This window comes from Amphiprion ocellaris, chromosome 12 (genome assembly GCF_022539595.1).
Source record: "Amphiprion ocellaris isolate individual 3 ecotype Okinawa chromosome 12, ASM2253959v1, whole genome shotgun sequence".
NCBI lineage: Eukaryota > Metazoa > Chordata > Actinopteri > Pomacentridae > Amphiprion > Amphiprion ocellaris.
The window spans coordinates 27923914-27942462 of record NC_072777.1 but is presented as its reverse complement, the minus strand read 5'-3'; the positions used below and the strand labels follow the sequence as shown (position 1 = coordinate 27942462).

The 18549-nt window shown below is 38.3% G+C and overlaps 2 protein-coding genes across 2 annotated transcripts; both read right to left on the bottom strand.

Annotated features, from left to right (window-relative positions):
* Window positions 1–482: 482 nt before the first annotated feature.
* On the bottom strand, window positions 483–3470 carry LOC111566445 (uncharacterized). The gene is made up of 7 exons (XM_055015802.1): window positions 3449–3470; window positions 2898–2927; window positions 2768–2800; window positions 2432–2603; window positions 1580–1692; window positions 1237–1417; window positions 483–1049 (listed from the first exon to the last, which is right to left on the bottom strand). The coding sequence occupies exons 1-7, from the start codon at window positions 3468–3470 to the stop codon at window positions 950–952; spliced, it is 651 nt and encodes a 216-aa protein (XP_054871777.1). The 3' UTR covers window positions 483–949.
* A 7665-nt stretch (window positions 3471–11135) lies between these two features.
* LOC118470288 (uncharacterized) lies at window positions 11136–16568 on the bottom strand. The gene is made up of 8 exons (XM_055016126.1): window positions 16410–16568; window positions 15738–16184; window positions 13383–15235; window positions 13116–13155; window positions 12698–12731; window positions 12536–12586; window positions 12172–12331; window positions 11136–11428 (listed from the first exon to the last, which is right to left on the bottom strand). The coding sequence occupies exons 3-8, from the start codon at window positions 13811–13813 to the stop codon at window positions 11308–11310; spliced, it is 837 nt and encodes a 278-aa protein (XP_054872101.1). The 5' UTR covers window positions 13814–15235; window positions 15738–16184; window positions 16410–16568; the 3' UTR covers window positions 11136–11307.
* Window positions 16569–18549: the final 1981 nt, after the last annotated feature.

The window sequence follows — 18549 nt, the reverse complement described above, 5'->3', positions numbered from 1 at the left end:
GTATTGGCCTCCCTGTACTGGCTTCATGTCCATTTCAGGATGGGTTTTAAGATTTTAATGTTGTTTTTAAGGTTAGAACTGGGCTGGTGCTTCCGTATTTAGCAAGACTTTTACATGCTCATACCTCAGTATGAGCACTGAAGACAGCCAAACAGATGCTCTTAGATGTTCCAAAATAGACAAACAGGAAGAGTGCAATCTAAAATTTGCAGTAGCTGGTCCTGACCTTTATAGGCCAACGATGATGAGCCTCTGAGACACATTTATGACAAACATGGATGTGAAGTGCAACTTGACTGGTTGGTGGAGCCAAAAGATGGTAACTCTCAATGTTTGGTGGCATGATATCTATAAAGTACAATTTGTGAAACATATGTCTGGATTATTCACACCAAGTCATAACTTTTTGTTAGTCTGGCAGCTCTTTTGTGTAGTCTCAATGGGTCAAATATAAACTCAAAGACAACGAGGAATTTGCTGTTCATTAGTAGCTTTATTGCTGTTGATTCTTAATTTGTTTCCAACATTAGCCAAACAAGACTGATTTCAAAATTACTAAAAAGAAAACAAAGACAGACAAAATCACATAATGTGCCAAACTTTCACTGAGCACATTCTGTAAGAAAGGCAAAGGTGTAAGTAATAAAATTAAAAATGGTTGAATTAAGCAACTTTAGAGTTCTGGTATTGTGCATAGTGGTCAAACTGTCACATTGTTATGTCTTACAAGGACATTCGAAGTGAACAAAACCATTTTTAATATAGTACCTTTGCTTTTCTAACTATAACAAGTGACAATATCTGTGAAAAAGGCCTACTACAAATATTTCTTTCATTAACCACAGTAAAAATTAATCATGAAAGGAAAGAAACAGCAGAGAAAGTTTTTAAAAGTCATGATCATGGATTTCTCCCCTCCTGATCATTTTCAGTGTTGGAGAGTCAGGCCTCAGTGGTTGCATGGGCATCCATACCGAACTTTGTAGTCACGACACTTGCCATACCTCTGGTCCTTGTTGCGGCAAATAAATCCATCAGTTGGATTGTAGCTGAAAAAGAATTCCAAGTGGACAGTGAATTAGTATGCCATCTACAGATTTCTCAATGAGACGGTCTCAAAGAATTTACAACAAGTACTTATAATTTATGTTATCAAATTAATGGTAAAAATCATTTTATGATGACATTTTTGTGCTACATGTAAACTTAAAATTTATCTTTTATATGGCAACTTACGCAAAGAATTTCTGCCCTGTGTTCATGGCTGGAGTATTTGTGTCAATGGTAACAGCCTCAATGTACAGAGGGAACTCGCAGATTTCGTCTTTGCTTGCTGCCTTCTGTCTCTGTTTAGAAAGCTGCTCCCAGTCCCCTGTTCCACTGGGATTGTCTCGATCGTACCACTTGGTCCAACATACTTTAGTGAGCAAAGCAAGAGAGACATGATGACTGGAGGGAAACTGTAGATCCAAATCACCATTCTCAAAGAATACTCTTCCATACAAACAATGAGAAGAGCATAAATTCCCTTTGCATTAGCAGCTTAACATTGCATATATCGAATGTACTCATACAGTACCTTCTCCACCACAGAAAGGGGGATGGCAGACAAAGCGAACACGAAAGTCATTGCACATCTTCCTCCCAGGTTGGTTCTTGTTTAAACAGATGAATCCTGTTTTTGGATCATTTCTGAAAAAAGAAACCAACGTGACACTTGTTAAAAGCAACCTAACTTTAACAGCCATTTACAGTTGTGAGCAGGAGTTTACACACATTTATAAAAGTCATGTATATAAGGCAGTCTTGAGCTTCCAATGACTCTTATAATCAAATTTTCTATGACTGAATGATTAGAACACATGCATCTTTGTCACAAAAAACAATAATTCATAGTGTCTGTTTTATAAATTTATTATCGGTCCTCTAGAAATATGCACAACGCACGATTATTATATGTGACAGACACACAGACATGAGCTTGAATTATTCCATCATAGAAAATTAGGAGTTATTGGGATTATTGTAAACTCAAGACTGCCATGACATATGTGTTCTTGACACATGTATGTAAACTTTTGTTCACAACTTGAAGCATTTCCAACTTTAACCATGCAAGTGATAATAAAAGGTAATATTAAAATGTCAGTCTATCAATGGGTCCATCACTGTGGTTCAGGCTGAAATATCTCCAAAAACATTGGATGAGATGCCATCAAATTTTGTTCAGACCTCAACTTTTACTCTGGCACCACTAGCAGGGGGACATTTGCAGCTTTTAGTGACAGTGATCTTGACAGCTGTTGGATAAATTCTAATGAAATTTGGTACAGATGTTCATGTCACACTGTGGTGATCCCTTAAACTGTAATCTCAACAAACTCATTCAATGACGACATAAATGCAACACTTCATTTATATTTGTACTTACCTATACGTCACATCCCCTGCTGCGAGCAAACTGAGTCCAGAAAGAGTTTGGGCTTCAATACCGGTTGGGTTGCGGCAGATCTTTCCAGGGTTTTGTCTGCGAAGACTGGAGAGGGTTTCCCAGTCTCCACTGCCAGAGGGGTCATCTCTGTCAAACCAATCTGTCCAGCATCCTGGAAAAAGGTGGTCAAATTGAGATCAATTGGCAACAGGGAATACTGGAATTCTGTATGTAACTGTGCATTTTGTAGTTTGGCCTAGATAAGTGTCATACTTTTAAAAAATACAAAGACAGGTGAAATGTAAATTAAAAAAACAAAAAGTGTGATCTTCTTACGAATGTGGGTGGGATAGTCGCACTGCCACGGTCCTAAATGGAGTTAAAAACACACAGGATATTAGACTTTACGTTGCACAAAGCAAAACATTGATTGATTTTTAAGTAGCAGCTGAAAAGAAGCTCTTACCTGGCCATAATGGAAGTGCAGGAGCAAATTCTGTGTAATAAATAAAAAAAGAGGAAAAATTCATCAAGAACCTGATAGAAAACCTAAATCTAATTTGATATTATATCAACAGTCATTTCTCATCTGCATGCGAGAGATTTGCTTTGCTGCAAACCTTGGATCCAAGGTTTTCCACACTCAAAGATACTGCACACTGGGTGTCAATTTTATCAAAATACAGTGTAAGGTCTCATTGTTTGTTTCAGCTGATTCAACCCAGAAAAACAGATTCAAGAGGAAAAAGGTGTCAGTGAGATCTTTCTATACAAGGTGAACACTGAACGGTTTAATTTGTACTTTAGATGTCAAAATTGCCACTGAAAAGAATCTGAATCCTCCTACCGAGCTTGGGTGGATGAGTGAGAGGTAGAAGAGGAGTGACAGGTTCTGTGTGATAAATAAAAAAAGAGAGAAGTTTCATTTTACAAACACCTGACAAAAGGTTCTTCTAGTCTGATTGATATACCAATCATTGTGTGTGATGTTTATCCAACTACAGTGAAGAGTCTTACCGAGTTCATCAAGAGGGGGCATTACACTGAGAGCCTTCAGACTGTTGTCTAGTACAGATATATAGAGATGTTATGTTTTGTTATTGTGCAAAGTGCTGATAAAGCATAAGAGCAGTAAAACTGACAACAGTTACTGTAACTACACAGATGAACTTACCTAAAACCAGTCCTACTACAATGGCAACACTCAGCTGCAAATAGAAAAGAGAATATTGTAATGTACAAATCCAAATCATGTTTAAAAAAATGGAAACAAAGGAATTCTTGACAAATCTATTTCATGAGGCAGAGGAGTAGGAGAGGAGAGCATACAGTGTTCCAGATGGCAACCAAAATGAAAATTATTTTACTTGACTTGGACAAATCTAAGATTAAAATGCCTAATTTCCCTTTTGTAAAATTAATTGTTGCTTGAACAACTGTGCAACCAGGCGCTGCACAGTGGCTCAGTGGTTAGCACTGTCACCTCACAGCTACAAGATCCCTGGTTTGTGTCTTAGCCTGGGATTATTCTATGTGGACTTGGCATGTTCTCCCTGTGCAGCATGGGTTTTCACCAGGTTCTCTGGCTTCCTCCCACAATCAAAAGACATGCTGAGGTTAATTCTAAATTGTCTGTGAATGTGATTGTCTCTATGTGTAGCCCTGTGATAGACTGGTGACCTGTCCAGGGTGTCCTCTGCCTGTTCCCTCAGTCAACTGGGATCCACTCTGGAAAATGTAGTGTCTTTGGATGAGCAAATATTCAGCTAGTCATATTGTCATGTTATCAGAAGGCCTACAATAAACCTAAGAAAGAAAAATTTTTGTGACAAAGACACGTGCTGCAATCATTCCATCATAGAAAATTCAGAGCTCTTGTTTTTGGAAACTCAAGACATTCATGTCTTTACAAGTGTAGATATCAGGGACCATCCAGGACTGCAAAGGGAAGCCCAAATCACTGAAATGTTGTGATAATAAAACAGTTTTTGGAAGTTAGACAGTGTACAGCAGTCTGCCTGTCACAAATAAATAAAGATAGACATAAAAGCAGAAATATATAAATTACCAGTTTGATCATGGTTGTGGATGATGAGAAACCTTGAAACCTGTCAAAAGAGGAAAGAGAACAAAGATAGTAAATGCTGACTGACAAATATGAAACATCATAATATGAACGCCTGTTCTGATGGTGCCAGTGTGAGCTTCTGGCCAAAATTTTGAATGTGACACTAAATAGTCTTCCTGTTCTGTCTGAGATCCGGCTCAACTTTGCCATCAGCCATGAGCCAAAGACATCAGAGAAAACAGGGTAAGTGTGAGAATCAAGACTTACCCAATGTGCTGCAGGTATGAGTGGTCCTTGTCTCTGTTGTGGTCGTAGTGGTCGAGGAGGTAACTCTTGTCCTGGTGTCCTGCGCTCATTGCAATATATACCTTTTTTGGATGGGACCTGTTTGTCCAGGAGTTCCTGACCAGCCAGCCGAGCGGCTTTAACCAGTGGGATGACAGTCCCCAGAGGCGGCGTGGACTTTTTAAGATGTTAATGGTTTTGCCCAGTCTGTGACTGACCCGACTGGATTATTATTATTTCTTTGTTCTACCAACATTCTGACAAAGTTCTGCAAAGTTCTATCTTTCGCTAAATGCATTGTGAAATCATTATGCCCTAATATTCTAAAAAGGTTTTCCCAATGTTGCACTGTTGTATTGTGACATAACATTGGACAACATTGTGGTAATGTTTTAGAAAAGAACATTCTTTAATATGTGACTTCAAGCAGCAGCCCCAAAACATCAGCATCCTCAGAACAATACAGGAAAAATCTTCCACCTTTGTTAATGAATCACAAAGCAATTTACAGAAAATGTTCCACTATCTGAGAATATCTTGAAAACATTTGTGGAATGTTGGTTTGAGAACATTTTTCTTTGGTTATCATAGACCATGATCTGTGGCCCTGGCTACACCCTCCAAACATCCTCTTAAGGGCTTTGTTAGCTTTTAACTTTATTGGAATGTTAGTGGAAATGATAAATAACCTGAAAATGGTATTTAAGCATTTGACAAAAACATTTTCAATGAAACATTTTTAGAACTTGTAGGTAAGGCTAGCCAGTGTTGTGGGAACATTCTCTGTTAGGTGGTAAAACTTGCATGTCGCCTGCATGTGATTAACTGTTTACTTTTTCTGCTGCTTTTATGAGAAATAAAAAGACTGATAAAATGAAGGCCAAAAGACACAATTACTTAGAGGCAAACCCAAAAACACTCACCCACAGGACCTGTCAGTAGAGAAAAATGGTTTTGTGAATCTGTCTGTCAAACTAAGCATCTCTCTGCCCATCTTTCTACCTATATACGGTCCTTTAACACTAACTTGAACATATTTAGTTGCCGGCAAGATGTAAGTAGTCGCAGGCTTTGGAATTATGTGTTACAGAACACACACAAAGTAAACAATCCCCCATTTGAAAAACATGCAATTTGAGAATAAGATATGTTAGCAAATAGTCATCCATGTATTGCAGTGGGTTGAGTGAGAAAACAGTTGCTGGAGATCAGATGTACAGCAACACCATTCTGCTGCAGTCACTTTAAAGCTTGTTTCATTGTAGTTTCACACAGATCAATGCACAGATAAGGAGGATGCATGCATTACATATTCTTTTTCCTGCAAACAGGTTGAAAATGGGTGTGTTGTTGTTCAGGCTAAGTAAGTGTCCCATGTGCACATAAAAACAAAAGGCTTGATCTACTTAGGAATGTGAAACAACCTACAAGAAAAATATCACAAAAACATGTTCTGCTTTTACAGAAGATGATTAATCATATTAACAGTCATTTGGTTTTCCCACAAAAGTGTCCTCGAGGAAGATTTCATGATTAACAACTTTAATGTGATTGAAAGATTTTTCCTTACTTTTACTCATGAACTATCAACGTTGCCACTGAAAAGAATCTGTAACCCTCTTACTGTTCTTCACTGTAGGCTGGATAGTTGTTTCTGTGTGACAAATAAAAAAGACAGAAATCTGACTTTTCTTAATCTTAATCAGTCTCATTTACATCGTACTTCCTCCTCCACCACAGAAAGCGGGATGGAACAAAAAGCAAACACAATATTCATAGCACATTTCCTTCTTGGTTGGACCTGGTTTTGGCAAACAAATCCTGAAACTGGATCATTTCTGAAAAAAGAAACCAATTTGGCACTTCATGAAAGCAACCTAATTAAAACAGCCACTTAACTATTTGCACTTTTTAACCATACTAGTGGCCCAAAGAATGACAGTTCCACTGTCAGTCTATCAACTAGTCCATCACAGTGGTTCAGACTGAAATATCTCCAAAAACATTGGATGAGTTGCCATCAAATTTTGTTCAGACCTAGAGTTTTATTCTACCACCAGCAGCAGGTAGACATTTGCAGCTGCTAGTGAAATGTCTTGACATCATGTAGATAGACTACAGTGAAATTTGATAGAGATGTTCATATTTATACTTACTTAGAAATCACATCCCCTGCTGCAGCCACACTGAGTCCAGAGAGAGTTTGAGCCTCAATAGCTGATGGTTAGGGGAAGATCTTTCCAGTGGTTTCTCTGCAAAGATGAAAGAGGATTTCCCAGTCTCCAGTGCCAGAGGAGTCATCGCTTGAAACTCAGTCATCAGTAAGCAATTGAGATTAATCTGGGACCCACGACGTTTTTCCACACTCATTCAGATATTGCACACTGGGCGTCAATATAATCAAAACACAGTGTAGGGTCTTGTTGTTGTTGTGTCAGCTGATTCCACCCTGAAAGATAGATGCAAGAAAAAAATGTGTCAGTCAGACCTTTCTGTACAAGGTGAACATTGAATGATTTAATATATACTTTAAATGTCAAGATTGCCATGAAAAGAACCTGGAACCATCTTACTGTTCTTCTCTGGAACCTGGAGAGCTTCTCCTGTGTGATAAAAAAAGAGAGAAGTCTTATTTTATTGACACTTCAAAAAAAGTTACAAGGTACTTTCAGTCCCACATCAAAAATTGTATGTGATGTTTTTCAAGCTACAGTGAAGAGACGTACTGCTTACAGAAAGATTTTGTGTCATATTATTGTGCACATTGCTGACATCTGATGAGAGTAGTAAACCTGAATGCAGTTACTGCAGCTACACAGATGAACCTACCTAAAACCAGTCCTGCTGCAATGACAACACTCAACTGTAAGAGAAAATAGAAAATTGTAATGTCAAAATGCACATCATGTTAAAAAACTAACACAAAGGAACTCTTCACACATCTATTTTATGAAGTAGGTCAGGTGGTCGATCGTATCCACAAGTAATAAGCAGACACCTGCACCCTGTCTAACTGGAAAAATTCCATTTATTAGTGGGTCTTTTCTTTGAGAGGGAGTGGCTGTGACCTCACTGAGGAACATACTCCACATACCATAGAGAGACATGAAATACCAAAATCTTGCACTGAATGACTTGCATACAGGAAAGAATCACATATGTTGCAAAAATAATAATAATAATAATAACAAAGCACGGGTAAAATCCTGGGACATTAATTCTTAAGCCTACATGTTCATAAAAACAGCTACACTTACAGGTTGCATATGTAGGTGAACCTCCAATTACAATGATGAAATATTCCCCAAAATTCACAAAATTTTCCTGTCTGCAGAGGCAACTTTATTCCTGCTGCCCTGCACTATAAGGGATTTATAGCTGTTGCATGACACCTGCTTGCCCAGTTGTACCTGCCAGGGATAAGAGGAACCACAAAAGTGCACTGACTTTTTAATTGTCATTGACTCTGTATGCCGAACACGTGAAAAGAAAATACACTGGATCTGGTGCTCTCTTGTTTGTGAGCTTTGCACATCAAATCACCCACCCACCGTTGTTGCAATGAATCTTTCATTCATTGTTACAGACGGTTTCATTGTAAAAAACCCTACTCCTGTGGGGTTAAACGCTGGCTGAAACAGAATGTTTCAATTGGAACAAGGTGTTGGAAGATAATGTTTCAAAATAACAAAACAAGAATGTTCCCAAACCAGCATTCCAAAAATGTTATTGAGGCCTGAGAAGACAGAATGTGTGTTACTAAAATGTTCCTGTAAGGTGACCTAATAAACAGTCATCGACCATTTCACCTGCCATATTCAGAGAATGTTTTGGGGATTTTGTTGAGAAACAGATTACAGATATAATAGCAATAGCACTTTTTTCAGCTCCACCTGCACCAACATCTTGGACTCTGTTGCTCTGCTCAGGACCAAATGGATAAAACCAAGATCAGAGCCCTGTTTGAACAATGGTACTGCTGCTCTCAGACAGGAATGTAGATGAACTGAGAAATAGTAGTAGAAGAAGAAGCTCCAAGTCTCTGTGGCACAGTTTGTATCGTGGTAACCAGACTCTGCTCAATTCTTTGTTGACAACATCTCCGCTCTGAGGTCTTCATCGAGCCGCAGTGCTGTTAAACCTTCTCCAATATGCTCAGCTGCATTCAAACAGTTTAAACCTGTATCATTTGATTGACTGACAGATGTGGTTTATTAGTTATGGCCTACAAATTGTCCTCCTGACAGTTTTCCTACTCGACTAGTCAAACTTGTTTTAAATACTGGTACGTCAAGTTTTCTGGTATTGATAAATACTTCTCTAACATCAGGTTGTGCCCCAGCTGCCTTTAAACATGCTGCATTAAAACCTCTTTTCAAAAAGAAAAATTTGGACTGTTCTGTCGCCTGTCATTTCCGGCCGACACATACACGATCTATTCTGTGCAAAGTTGTGGAGAAATTAGTTGCAATTCAACTGCAGACTTTTCCAGACCACCATATCACTTATGTAAACTTCCAGTTTGGTTTAAAATTTCACTGCAGCACCAAACAGCTCTTTAAAGAGTTTTAATGATGTTCCGTAAACGGTTATTTCGAAAATTCAGCCATCCTGGTGCTCGTCGACACTGTGGATCATTGTATCCTTATGTCTCATCTTAAACTGTGTGTGGGGATCAAAGATACTGCAAATGGATGTCTTATCTGGCAGAAAGAAGCTTCTCAGTTCAGTTAAGTTCAGTTCTCAGTTGTCCCTCTCACTTGTGGGGTCCCTCAGGGCTCCATTTTGGGTCCATATTTGTTTTCATTACATGTGCTGCCTGTCTGGTCAATACTGAAGAAACACATACTCAAATCTTTAAAACTGACAGTAAAAACTCAGTGCAGCCTATGTTAAAATGCTTTAAAAATGTCAAGACCTGGATGGACTTAAACTTTCATATTCTAAATGAAAGCAAGACAGAGATTGAGTTTGGTTGAGCCCACCTGTTAGATGATTCTGATGGCCCACTTTGCCCTTTAGCATCAGACAGTCAGTCTTTAGTAACAAACTTTGGAGTGATCCTTGACAACTCCTTCAAATTTACCAGACAGATCAGTTTAGTGGTCATAACTTTTTTCACTTTAGTTTTTAGCCAAAGTGAAGGCCTATCTGTCTCCCGAAAACTTAGAAAAAGTTATCTTTGCCTCTAGTACCACTCGACTAGATTATTGTCTTTCTTTGTATGTGGGTGTAAAATTCTCAGCTGCAGGTGGTACAAAATGCAGCTGCTCATCTTTAAACAGGAAATAAAGGTGTGGTCACGTAACACCAGTATTGGCTTCCCAGTACTGGCTTCATGTCCATTTCAGGATGGATTTTAAAATTTTACTTTTGTTTTTAAGGTTATAACTGCATTGGTGTTTCCGTATTTAGCAGGACTGTTACATGTTAACACCCCATTTAGAGCACTGAAGACAGCACACCAGATGCTCTTAGATGTTCCAAAATCGGCAAACAGAAAGAGCGAAATCTAAAATTTGCAGTAGCTGGTCCTGATCTTTATAGGCCAACTATGATGAGCCTTTAGGACACATACAATTGGAGACAAAATTATTAGCCCCCCTATGAAATTTTAGTTTTGTTTTTAAAAAAATGCCAAATGCTGTTAAACAGATCAAGGAATTTTTAACACAGCTTTTGCAAACATCCTAGTTTTATTTTGGATGCTTATATTATTTTACTTTGCACCAGAAACAAAATTATTTAACAAAAAACAAAAACTACCTGGGTCAAAATTAATATCCCCCTTAAGAACCAAACTTTTTATTAAGCCCAACCACAAACCACTGCTGAACAATCATGTGCTTTAACTTTGTAATGCTCACAGTTTGTAATTAATCAATCTGGGAGTTGAGCACCCCAGTGACCCTAATGAGGACTGAGTGGTGTATAGATAATGGATGGATGGATAGTTTTTGGTTTTGTTAAATAATTTTGCTTCTATGTGCAAAGTAAAATAATGCAAGGATTCAAACTAAAACTAGGACGTTTGGAAAACCTATGTAAAAAAAATTCTTGAAAGGTTTAACAGCACTTGGGAATTTTTTGAAGAAAAAAGTTTCATAGGGGGGTTAATAATTTTGTCTTCAACTGTATATGTCTAGACAGACATGGATGTGAACTGCAACTTGACTAGTTGGTGGAACCATAAAATGGTAACTCTAGATGTTTGGTGGCATGATATCTATAAAGCACAATTTGTGATACATATGTCTGGATTATTCACACCAAGTCATAAATTTTTCTGAGTCTGGCAGCTCTTTTGTGCAGTTTCAATGGGTCAAATATAAACTTAAAGACAACAAAGAATTTGTTATTCATTAGTAGCTTTATTGCTGTTGATTCTTAGTTTGTTTCCAACATTAGCCAAACAAGATAGATCCAAATCACCATTCTCAATGAGTACTCTTGCATACAAACAATGAGAAGAGAATAAATCAACTTTGCATTAGCAGCTTAACATTCCATATGTTGAATGTACTCATACAAAACCTCCAACACAGAAAGGGGGCTTGCAGAGAAAGCGAACACGGTAGTCACTGCACATCTTCCTCCCAGGTTGGTCCTTGTTTCTGCAGACGAATCCTGTTTTTGGATCATTTCTGAAAAAAGAAACCAACGTGACACTTGTTAAAAGCAACCTAACTTAAACAGCCATTTACAGTTGTGAACAGGAGTTTACACACATTTATAAAAGTCATGTATATAAGGGTAGTCATGAGCTTCCAGTGACTCTTATAATTAAATTTTCTATGATTGAATCATTAGAACACGTGCATTATTGTCACAAAAACAATAGTTCATAGTGGCTGTTTTATTATTTCGAGAGGACAAATTTATGATCTTCTAGAAATACGCACAACGCACGATTGTTGTATGTGGCAGAAACATGAGCTTGAATTATTCCATCATAGAAAATTAGGAGTTATTGGGATTATTGTAAACTCAAGACTGCCATGACATATGTGTTCTTGACACATATATGTAAAGTTTTGTTTACAACTTGAAGCATTTCCAACTTTAACCATGCTAGTGATAATAAAAGGTAATATTAAAATGTCAGTCTATCAATGGGTCCATCACTGTGGTTCAGGGTGAAATATCTCCAAAAACATTGGTTGAGATGCCATCAAATTTTGTTCAGACCTCAACTTTAACTCTGGCACCACTAGCAGGGGGACATTTGCTGCTTTTAGTGACAGCGATCTTGACAGCTGTTGGATAAATTCTAATGAAATTTGGTACAGATGTTCATGTCACACTGTGTTGATCCCTTAAACTGTGATCTCAACAAACTCATACAGTAACAACATCAATGTAACACTTTATTTATACTTGTACATACCTATAAAACACATCCCCTGATTCTCCATCAAGACTTTGGACATCAATAGCAAATGGGTTGCGGCAGATCATTCCAGGGTTTTCTTTGCGAAGATCAGAGAGGGTTTCCCAGTCTCCACTGCCAGAGGGGTCATCTCTGTCAAACCACTCTGTCCAGCATCCTGGAAATAGGTGGTCAAATTGAGATCAACTGGCAACAGGGAATATTGGAATTCTGTATGTAACTGTGCATTTTGTAGTTTGGCCTAGATAAGTGTCATACTTATAAAAAATACAAAAACAGGTGAAATGTAAAAAAAAACAAAAGGCATGATCTGTTTACTAATGTGCGTGGCATAGTTGCAAGCTAAAGTGAAGAGTCTTACTTCTTTCATCATCAGGAGGGGGCATTACACTGAGAACCTTCAGACTGTTGTCTAGTACAGATATACAGAGAGATGTTATGTTTTGTTATTGTGCAAAGTGCTGATAAATCATAAGAACAGTAAAACTGACAACAGTTACTGTAACTACACAGATGAACTTACCTAAAACCAGTCCGACTACAATGGCAACACTCAGCTGGAAATAGAAAAGAGAATATTGGAATGTAAAAATTCACATCGTAAAACAAAGGAATTCTTCACAAATCTATTTCATGAGGCAGAGGAGTAGGAGAGGAAAGCACACAGTGTTCCAGATGGTAACCAAAATGAAAATTATTTACTTGACTTGGACAAATCTAAAATTAAAATGCAGAAAATTCAGAGCTCTTGTTTTTGGAAACTCAAGACATTCATGTCTTTACAAGTGTAGATATCAGGGACCATCCAGGACTGCAAAGGGAAGCCCAAATCACTGACACATTGTGATAATAAATCAGTTTTTGGAAGTTAGACAGTGTACAGCAGTCTGCCTGTCACAAATAAACAAAAATAGACATATAAGCAGAAAGATACAAATTACCAATTTCATCATGGTTGTGGATGATGAGAAACCTTGAAACCTGTGAAAAGAGGAAAGAGAACAAAGACAGTAAATGCTGACTGACAAATATGAAACATCATAATATGAACGCCTGTTCTGATGGTGCCAGTGTGAGCTTCTGGCCAGAATTTTGAATGTGACACTAAATAGTCTTCCTGTTCTGTCTGAGATCCGGCTCAACTTTGCCATCAGCCATGAGCCAAAGACATCAGAGAAAACAGGGTAAGTGTGAGAATCAAGACTTACCCAATGTGCTGCAGGTATGAGTGGTCCTTGTCTCTGTTGTGGTCGTAGTGGTCGAGGAGGTAACTCTTGTCCTGGTGTCCTGCGTTCATTGCAATATATACCTTTTTTGGATGGGACCTGTTTGTCCAGGAGTTCCTGACCAGCCAGCCGAGCGGCTTTAACCAGTGGGATGACAGTCCCCAGAGGCGGCGTGGACTTTTTGAGATGTTCATAACTCTTGGTTTTGCCCAGTCTGTGACTGACCCGACTGGATTATTATTATTTCTTTGTTCTACCAACATTCTGACAAAGTTCTGCAAAGTTCTATCTTTCGCTAAATGCATTGTGAAATCATTATGCCCTAATATTCTAAAAAGGTTTTCCCAATGTTGCACTGTTGTATTGTGACATAACATTGGACAACATTGTGGTAATGTTTTAGAAAAGAACATTCTTTAATATGTGACTTCAAGCAGCAGCCCCAAAACATCAGCATCCTCAGAACAATACAGGAAAAATCTTCCACCTTTGTTAATGAATCACAAAGCAATTTACAGAAAATGTTCCACTATCTGAGAATATCTTGAAAACATTTGTGGAATGTTGGTTTGAGAACATTTTTCTTTGGTTATCATAGACCATGATCTGTGGCCCTGGCTACACCCTCCAAACATCCTCTTAAGGGCTTTGTTAGCTTTTAACTTTATTGGAATGTTAGTGGAAATGATAAATAACCTGAAAATGGTATTTAAGCATTTGACTAAAAACATTTTCAATGAAACATTTTTAGAACTTGTAGGTAAGGCTAGCCAGTGTTGTGGGAACATTCTCTGTTAGGTGGTAAAACTTGCATGTCGCCTGCATGTGATTAACTGTTTACTTTTTCTGCTGCTTTTATGAGAAATAAAAAGACTGATAAAATGAAGGCCAAAAGACACAATTACTTAGAGGCAAACCCAAAAACACTCACCCACAAGACCTGTCAGTAGAGAAAAATGGTTTTGTGAATCTGTGTCTGGCAAACTAAGCATCTCTCTGCCCATCTTTCTACCTATATACGGTCCTTTAACACTAACTTGAACATATTTAGTTGCCGGCAAGATGTAAGTAGTCGCAGGCTTTGGAATTATGTGTTCCAGAACACACACAAACTAAACAATCCCCCATTTGAAAAACATGCAATTTGAGAATAAGATATGTTAGCAAATAGTCATCCATGTATTGCAGTGGGTTGAGTGAGAAAACAGTTGCTGGAGATCAGATGTACTGTAACACCATTCTGCTGCAGTCACTTTAAAGCTTGTTTCATTGTAGTTTCACACAGATCAATGCACAGATAAGGAGGATGCATGCATTATATACTCTTATTCCTGCAAACAGGTTTAAACTGGGTGTGCTGTTGTTCAGGCTAAGTAAGTGTCCCATGTGCACATAAAAACAAAAGGGTGGATCTACTTAGGAATGTGGGTGGGACAGTAGCAGGACCATCATAAATGGAGTTCAAATAAACACTCAACCACTGAATGGTCATTTTAAATATCACCTCAAAAGAATCTGCAATCTGCCTGTACTGAAAGGAAATGCTATGAAAGAGGTAGTCCTGTGTGACAAACAAAAGAAAGGAAGAAGGAATTTATCAACAACCTACAAGAAAAATAGCACAAAAACATGTTCTGCTTTTACAGAAGATGATTAATTATATTAACAGTCATTCGGTTTTCCCACAAAAGTGTCCTCGAGGAAGATTTCATGATTAACAACTTTAATGTGATTGAAAGATTTTTCCTTACTTTTACTCATGAATCATCAACGTTGCCACTGAAAAGAATCTGAAACCCTCTTACTGTTCTCCACTGTAGGCTGGATAGTTGTTTCTGTGTGACAAATAAAAAAGACAGAAATCTGACTTTTCTTAATCTTAATCAGTCTCATTTACATCGTACTTCCTCCTCCACCACAGAAAGGGGGATGGCACACAAAGCGAACACAATATTTATAGCACATTTCCTTCTTGGTTGGACCTGGTTTGGGCAGACAAATCCTGAAACTGGATCATTTCTGAAAAAAGAAACCAATTTGGCACTTCATGAAAGCAACCTAATTAAAACAGCCACTTAACTATTTGCACTTTTTAACCGTACTAGTGGCCCAAAGAATGACAGTTCCACTGTCAGTCTATCAACTAGTCCATCACAGTGGTTCAGACTGAAATATCTCCAAAAACATTGGATGAGTTGCCATCAAATTTTGTTCAGACCAAGAGTTTTATTCTACCACCAGCGGCAGGTAGACATTTGCAGCTGCTAGTGAAATGCCTTGACATCATGTAGATAGACTACAGTGAAATTTGATACAGATGTTCATATTTATACTTACTTAGAAATCACATCCCCTGCTGCAGCCACACTGAGTCCAGAGAGAGTTTGAGCCTCAATAGCTGATGGTTAGGGGAAGATCTTTCCAGTGGTTTCTCTGCAAAGATGAAAGAGGATTTCCCAGTCTCCAGTGCCAGAGGAGTCATCACTGGAAACTCAGTCATCAGTAAGCAACTGAGATTAATCTGGGACCCACGACGTTTTTCCACACTCATTCAGATATTGCACACTGGGCGTCAATATAATCAAAACACAGTGTAGGGTCTTGTTGTTGTTGTGTCAGCTGATTCCACCCTGAAAGATAGATGCAAGAAAAAAATGTGTCAGTCAGACCTTTCTATACAAGGTGAACATTGAATGATTTAATGTGTACTTTAAATGTCAAGATTGCCATGAAAAGAACCTGGAACCGTCTTACTGTTCTTCTCTGGAACCTGGAGAGCTTCTCCTGTGTGAGAAAAAAGAGAGAAGTCTTATTTTATTGACACTTCAAAAAAAGTTACAAGGTACTTTCAGTCCCACATCAAAAATTGTATGTGATGTTTTCCAAGCTACAGTGAAGAGACGTACTGCTTACAGAAAGATTTTGTGTCATGTTATTGTGCACATTGCTGACATCTCATGAGAGTAGTAAACCTGAATGCAGTTACTGCAGCTACACAGATGAACCTACCTAAAACCAGTCCTGCTGCAATGACAACACTCAACTGTAAGAGAAAATAGAAAATTGTAATGTCAAAATGCACATCATGTTAAAAAACTAACACAAAGGAACTCTTCACACATCTATTTCATGAAGTAGGTCAGGTGGTCGATCGTATCCACAAGTAATAAGCAGACACCTGCACCCTGTCTAACTGGAAAAACTACATTTATTAGTGGGTCTTTTCTTTGAGAGGGAGTGGCTGTGACCTCACTGAGGAACATACTCCACATACCATAGAGAGACATGAAATACCAAAATCTTGCACTGAATGACTTGCATACAGGAAATAATCACATATATTGCAATAGTAATAATAATAATAATAATAATTACAAAGCACGGGTAAAATTCTGGGACATTAATTCTTAAGCCTACATGTTCATAAAAACAGCTACACTTACAGGTTGCATATGTAGGTGAACCTGCAATTACAATGTCGAAATATTCCCCAAAATTCACAAAATTTTCCTGTCCGAAGAGGCAACTTTATTCCTGCTGCCCTGCACTATAAGGGATTTATAGCTGTTGCATGACACCTGCTTGCCCAGTTGTACCTGCCAGGGATAAGAGGAACCACAAAAGTGCACTGACTTTTTAATTGTCATTGACTCTGTATGCCGAACACGTGAAAAGAAAATACACTGGATCTGGTGCTCTCTTGTTTGTGAGCTTTGCACATCAAATCACCCACCCACCGTTGTTGCAATGAATCTTTCATTCATTGTTACAGACGGTTTCATTGTAAAAAACCCGACTCCTGTGGGGTTAAACGTTGGCTGAAACAGAATGTTTCAACTGGAACAAGGTGTTGGCAGATTATGTTTCAAAATAACAAAACAAGAATGTTCCCAAACCAGCATTCCAAAAATGTTATTGAGGCCTGAGAAGACAGAATGTGTGTTACTAAAATGTTCCTGTAAGGTGACCTTATAAACAGTCATCGACCATTTCACCTGCCATATTCAGAGAATGTTTTGGGGATTTTGTTGAGAAACAGATTACAGATATAATAGCAATAGCACTTTTTTCAGCTCCACCTGCACCAACATCTTGGACTCTGTTGCTCTGCTCAGGACCAAATGGATAAAACCAAGATCAGAGCCCTGTTTGAACAATGGTACTGCTGCTCTCTGACAGGAATGTAGATGAACTGAGAAATAGTAGTAGAAGAAGAAGCTCCAAGTCTCTGTGGCACAGTTTGTATCGTGGTAACCAGACTCTGCTCAATTCTTTGTTGACAACATCTCCGCTCTGAGGTCTTCATCTAGCCGCAGTGCTGTTAAACCTTCTCCAATATGCTCAGCTGCATTCAAACAGTTTAAACCTGTATCATTTGCTTGAGTGGCAGATGTGGTTCATTAGTTATGGCCTACAAATTGTCCTCCTGACAGCTTTCCTACTAGACTAGTCAAACTTGTTTTAAATACTGGTACGTCAAGTTTTCTGGTATTGATAAATACTTCTCTAACATCAGGTTGTGCCCCAGCTGCCTTTAAACATGCTGCATTAAAACCTCTTTTCAAAAAGAAAAATTTGGACTGTTCTGTCGCCTGTCATTTCCGGCCAACACATACATGATCTATTCTGTGCAAAGTTGTGGAGAAATTAGTTGCAATTCAACTGCAGACTTTTCCAGACCACCATATCACTTATGTAAACTTCCAGTTTGGTTTAAAATTTCACTGCAGCACCAAACAGCTCTTTACAGAGTTTTAATGATGTTCCGTAAACGGTTATTTCGAAAATTCAGCCATCCTGGTGCTCGTCGACACTGTGGATCATTGTATCCTTATGTCTCATCTTAAACTGTGTGTGGGGATCAAAGATACTGCAAATGGATGTCTTATCTGGCAGAAAGAAGCTTTGCAATTCAGTTAAGTTCAGATCTCAGTTGTCCCTCTCACTTGTGGGGTCCCTCAGGGCTCCATTTTGGGTCCATATTTTTTTTCATTACATGTGCTGCCTGTCTGGTCAATACTGAAGAAACACATACTCAAATCTTTCTGCCAATAAAAACTGAAAGTAAAAACTCAGTGCAGCCTATGTTAAAATGCTTTAAAAATGTCAAGACCTGGATGGACTTAAACTTTCATATTCTAAATGAAAG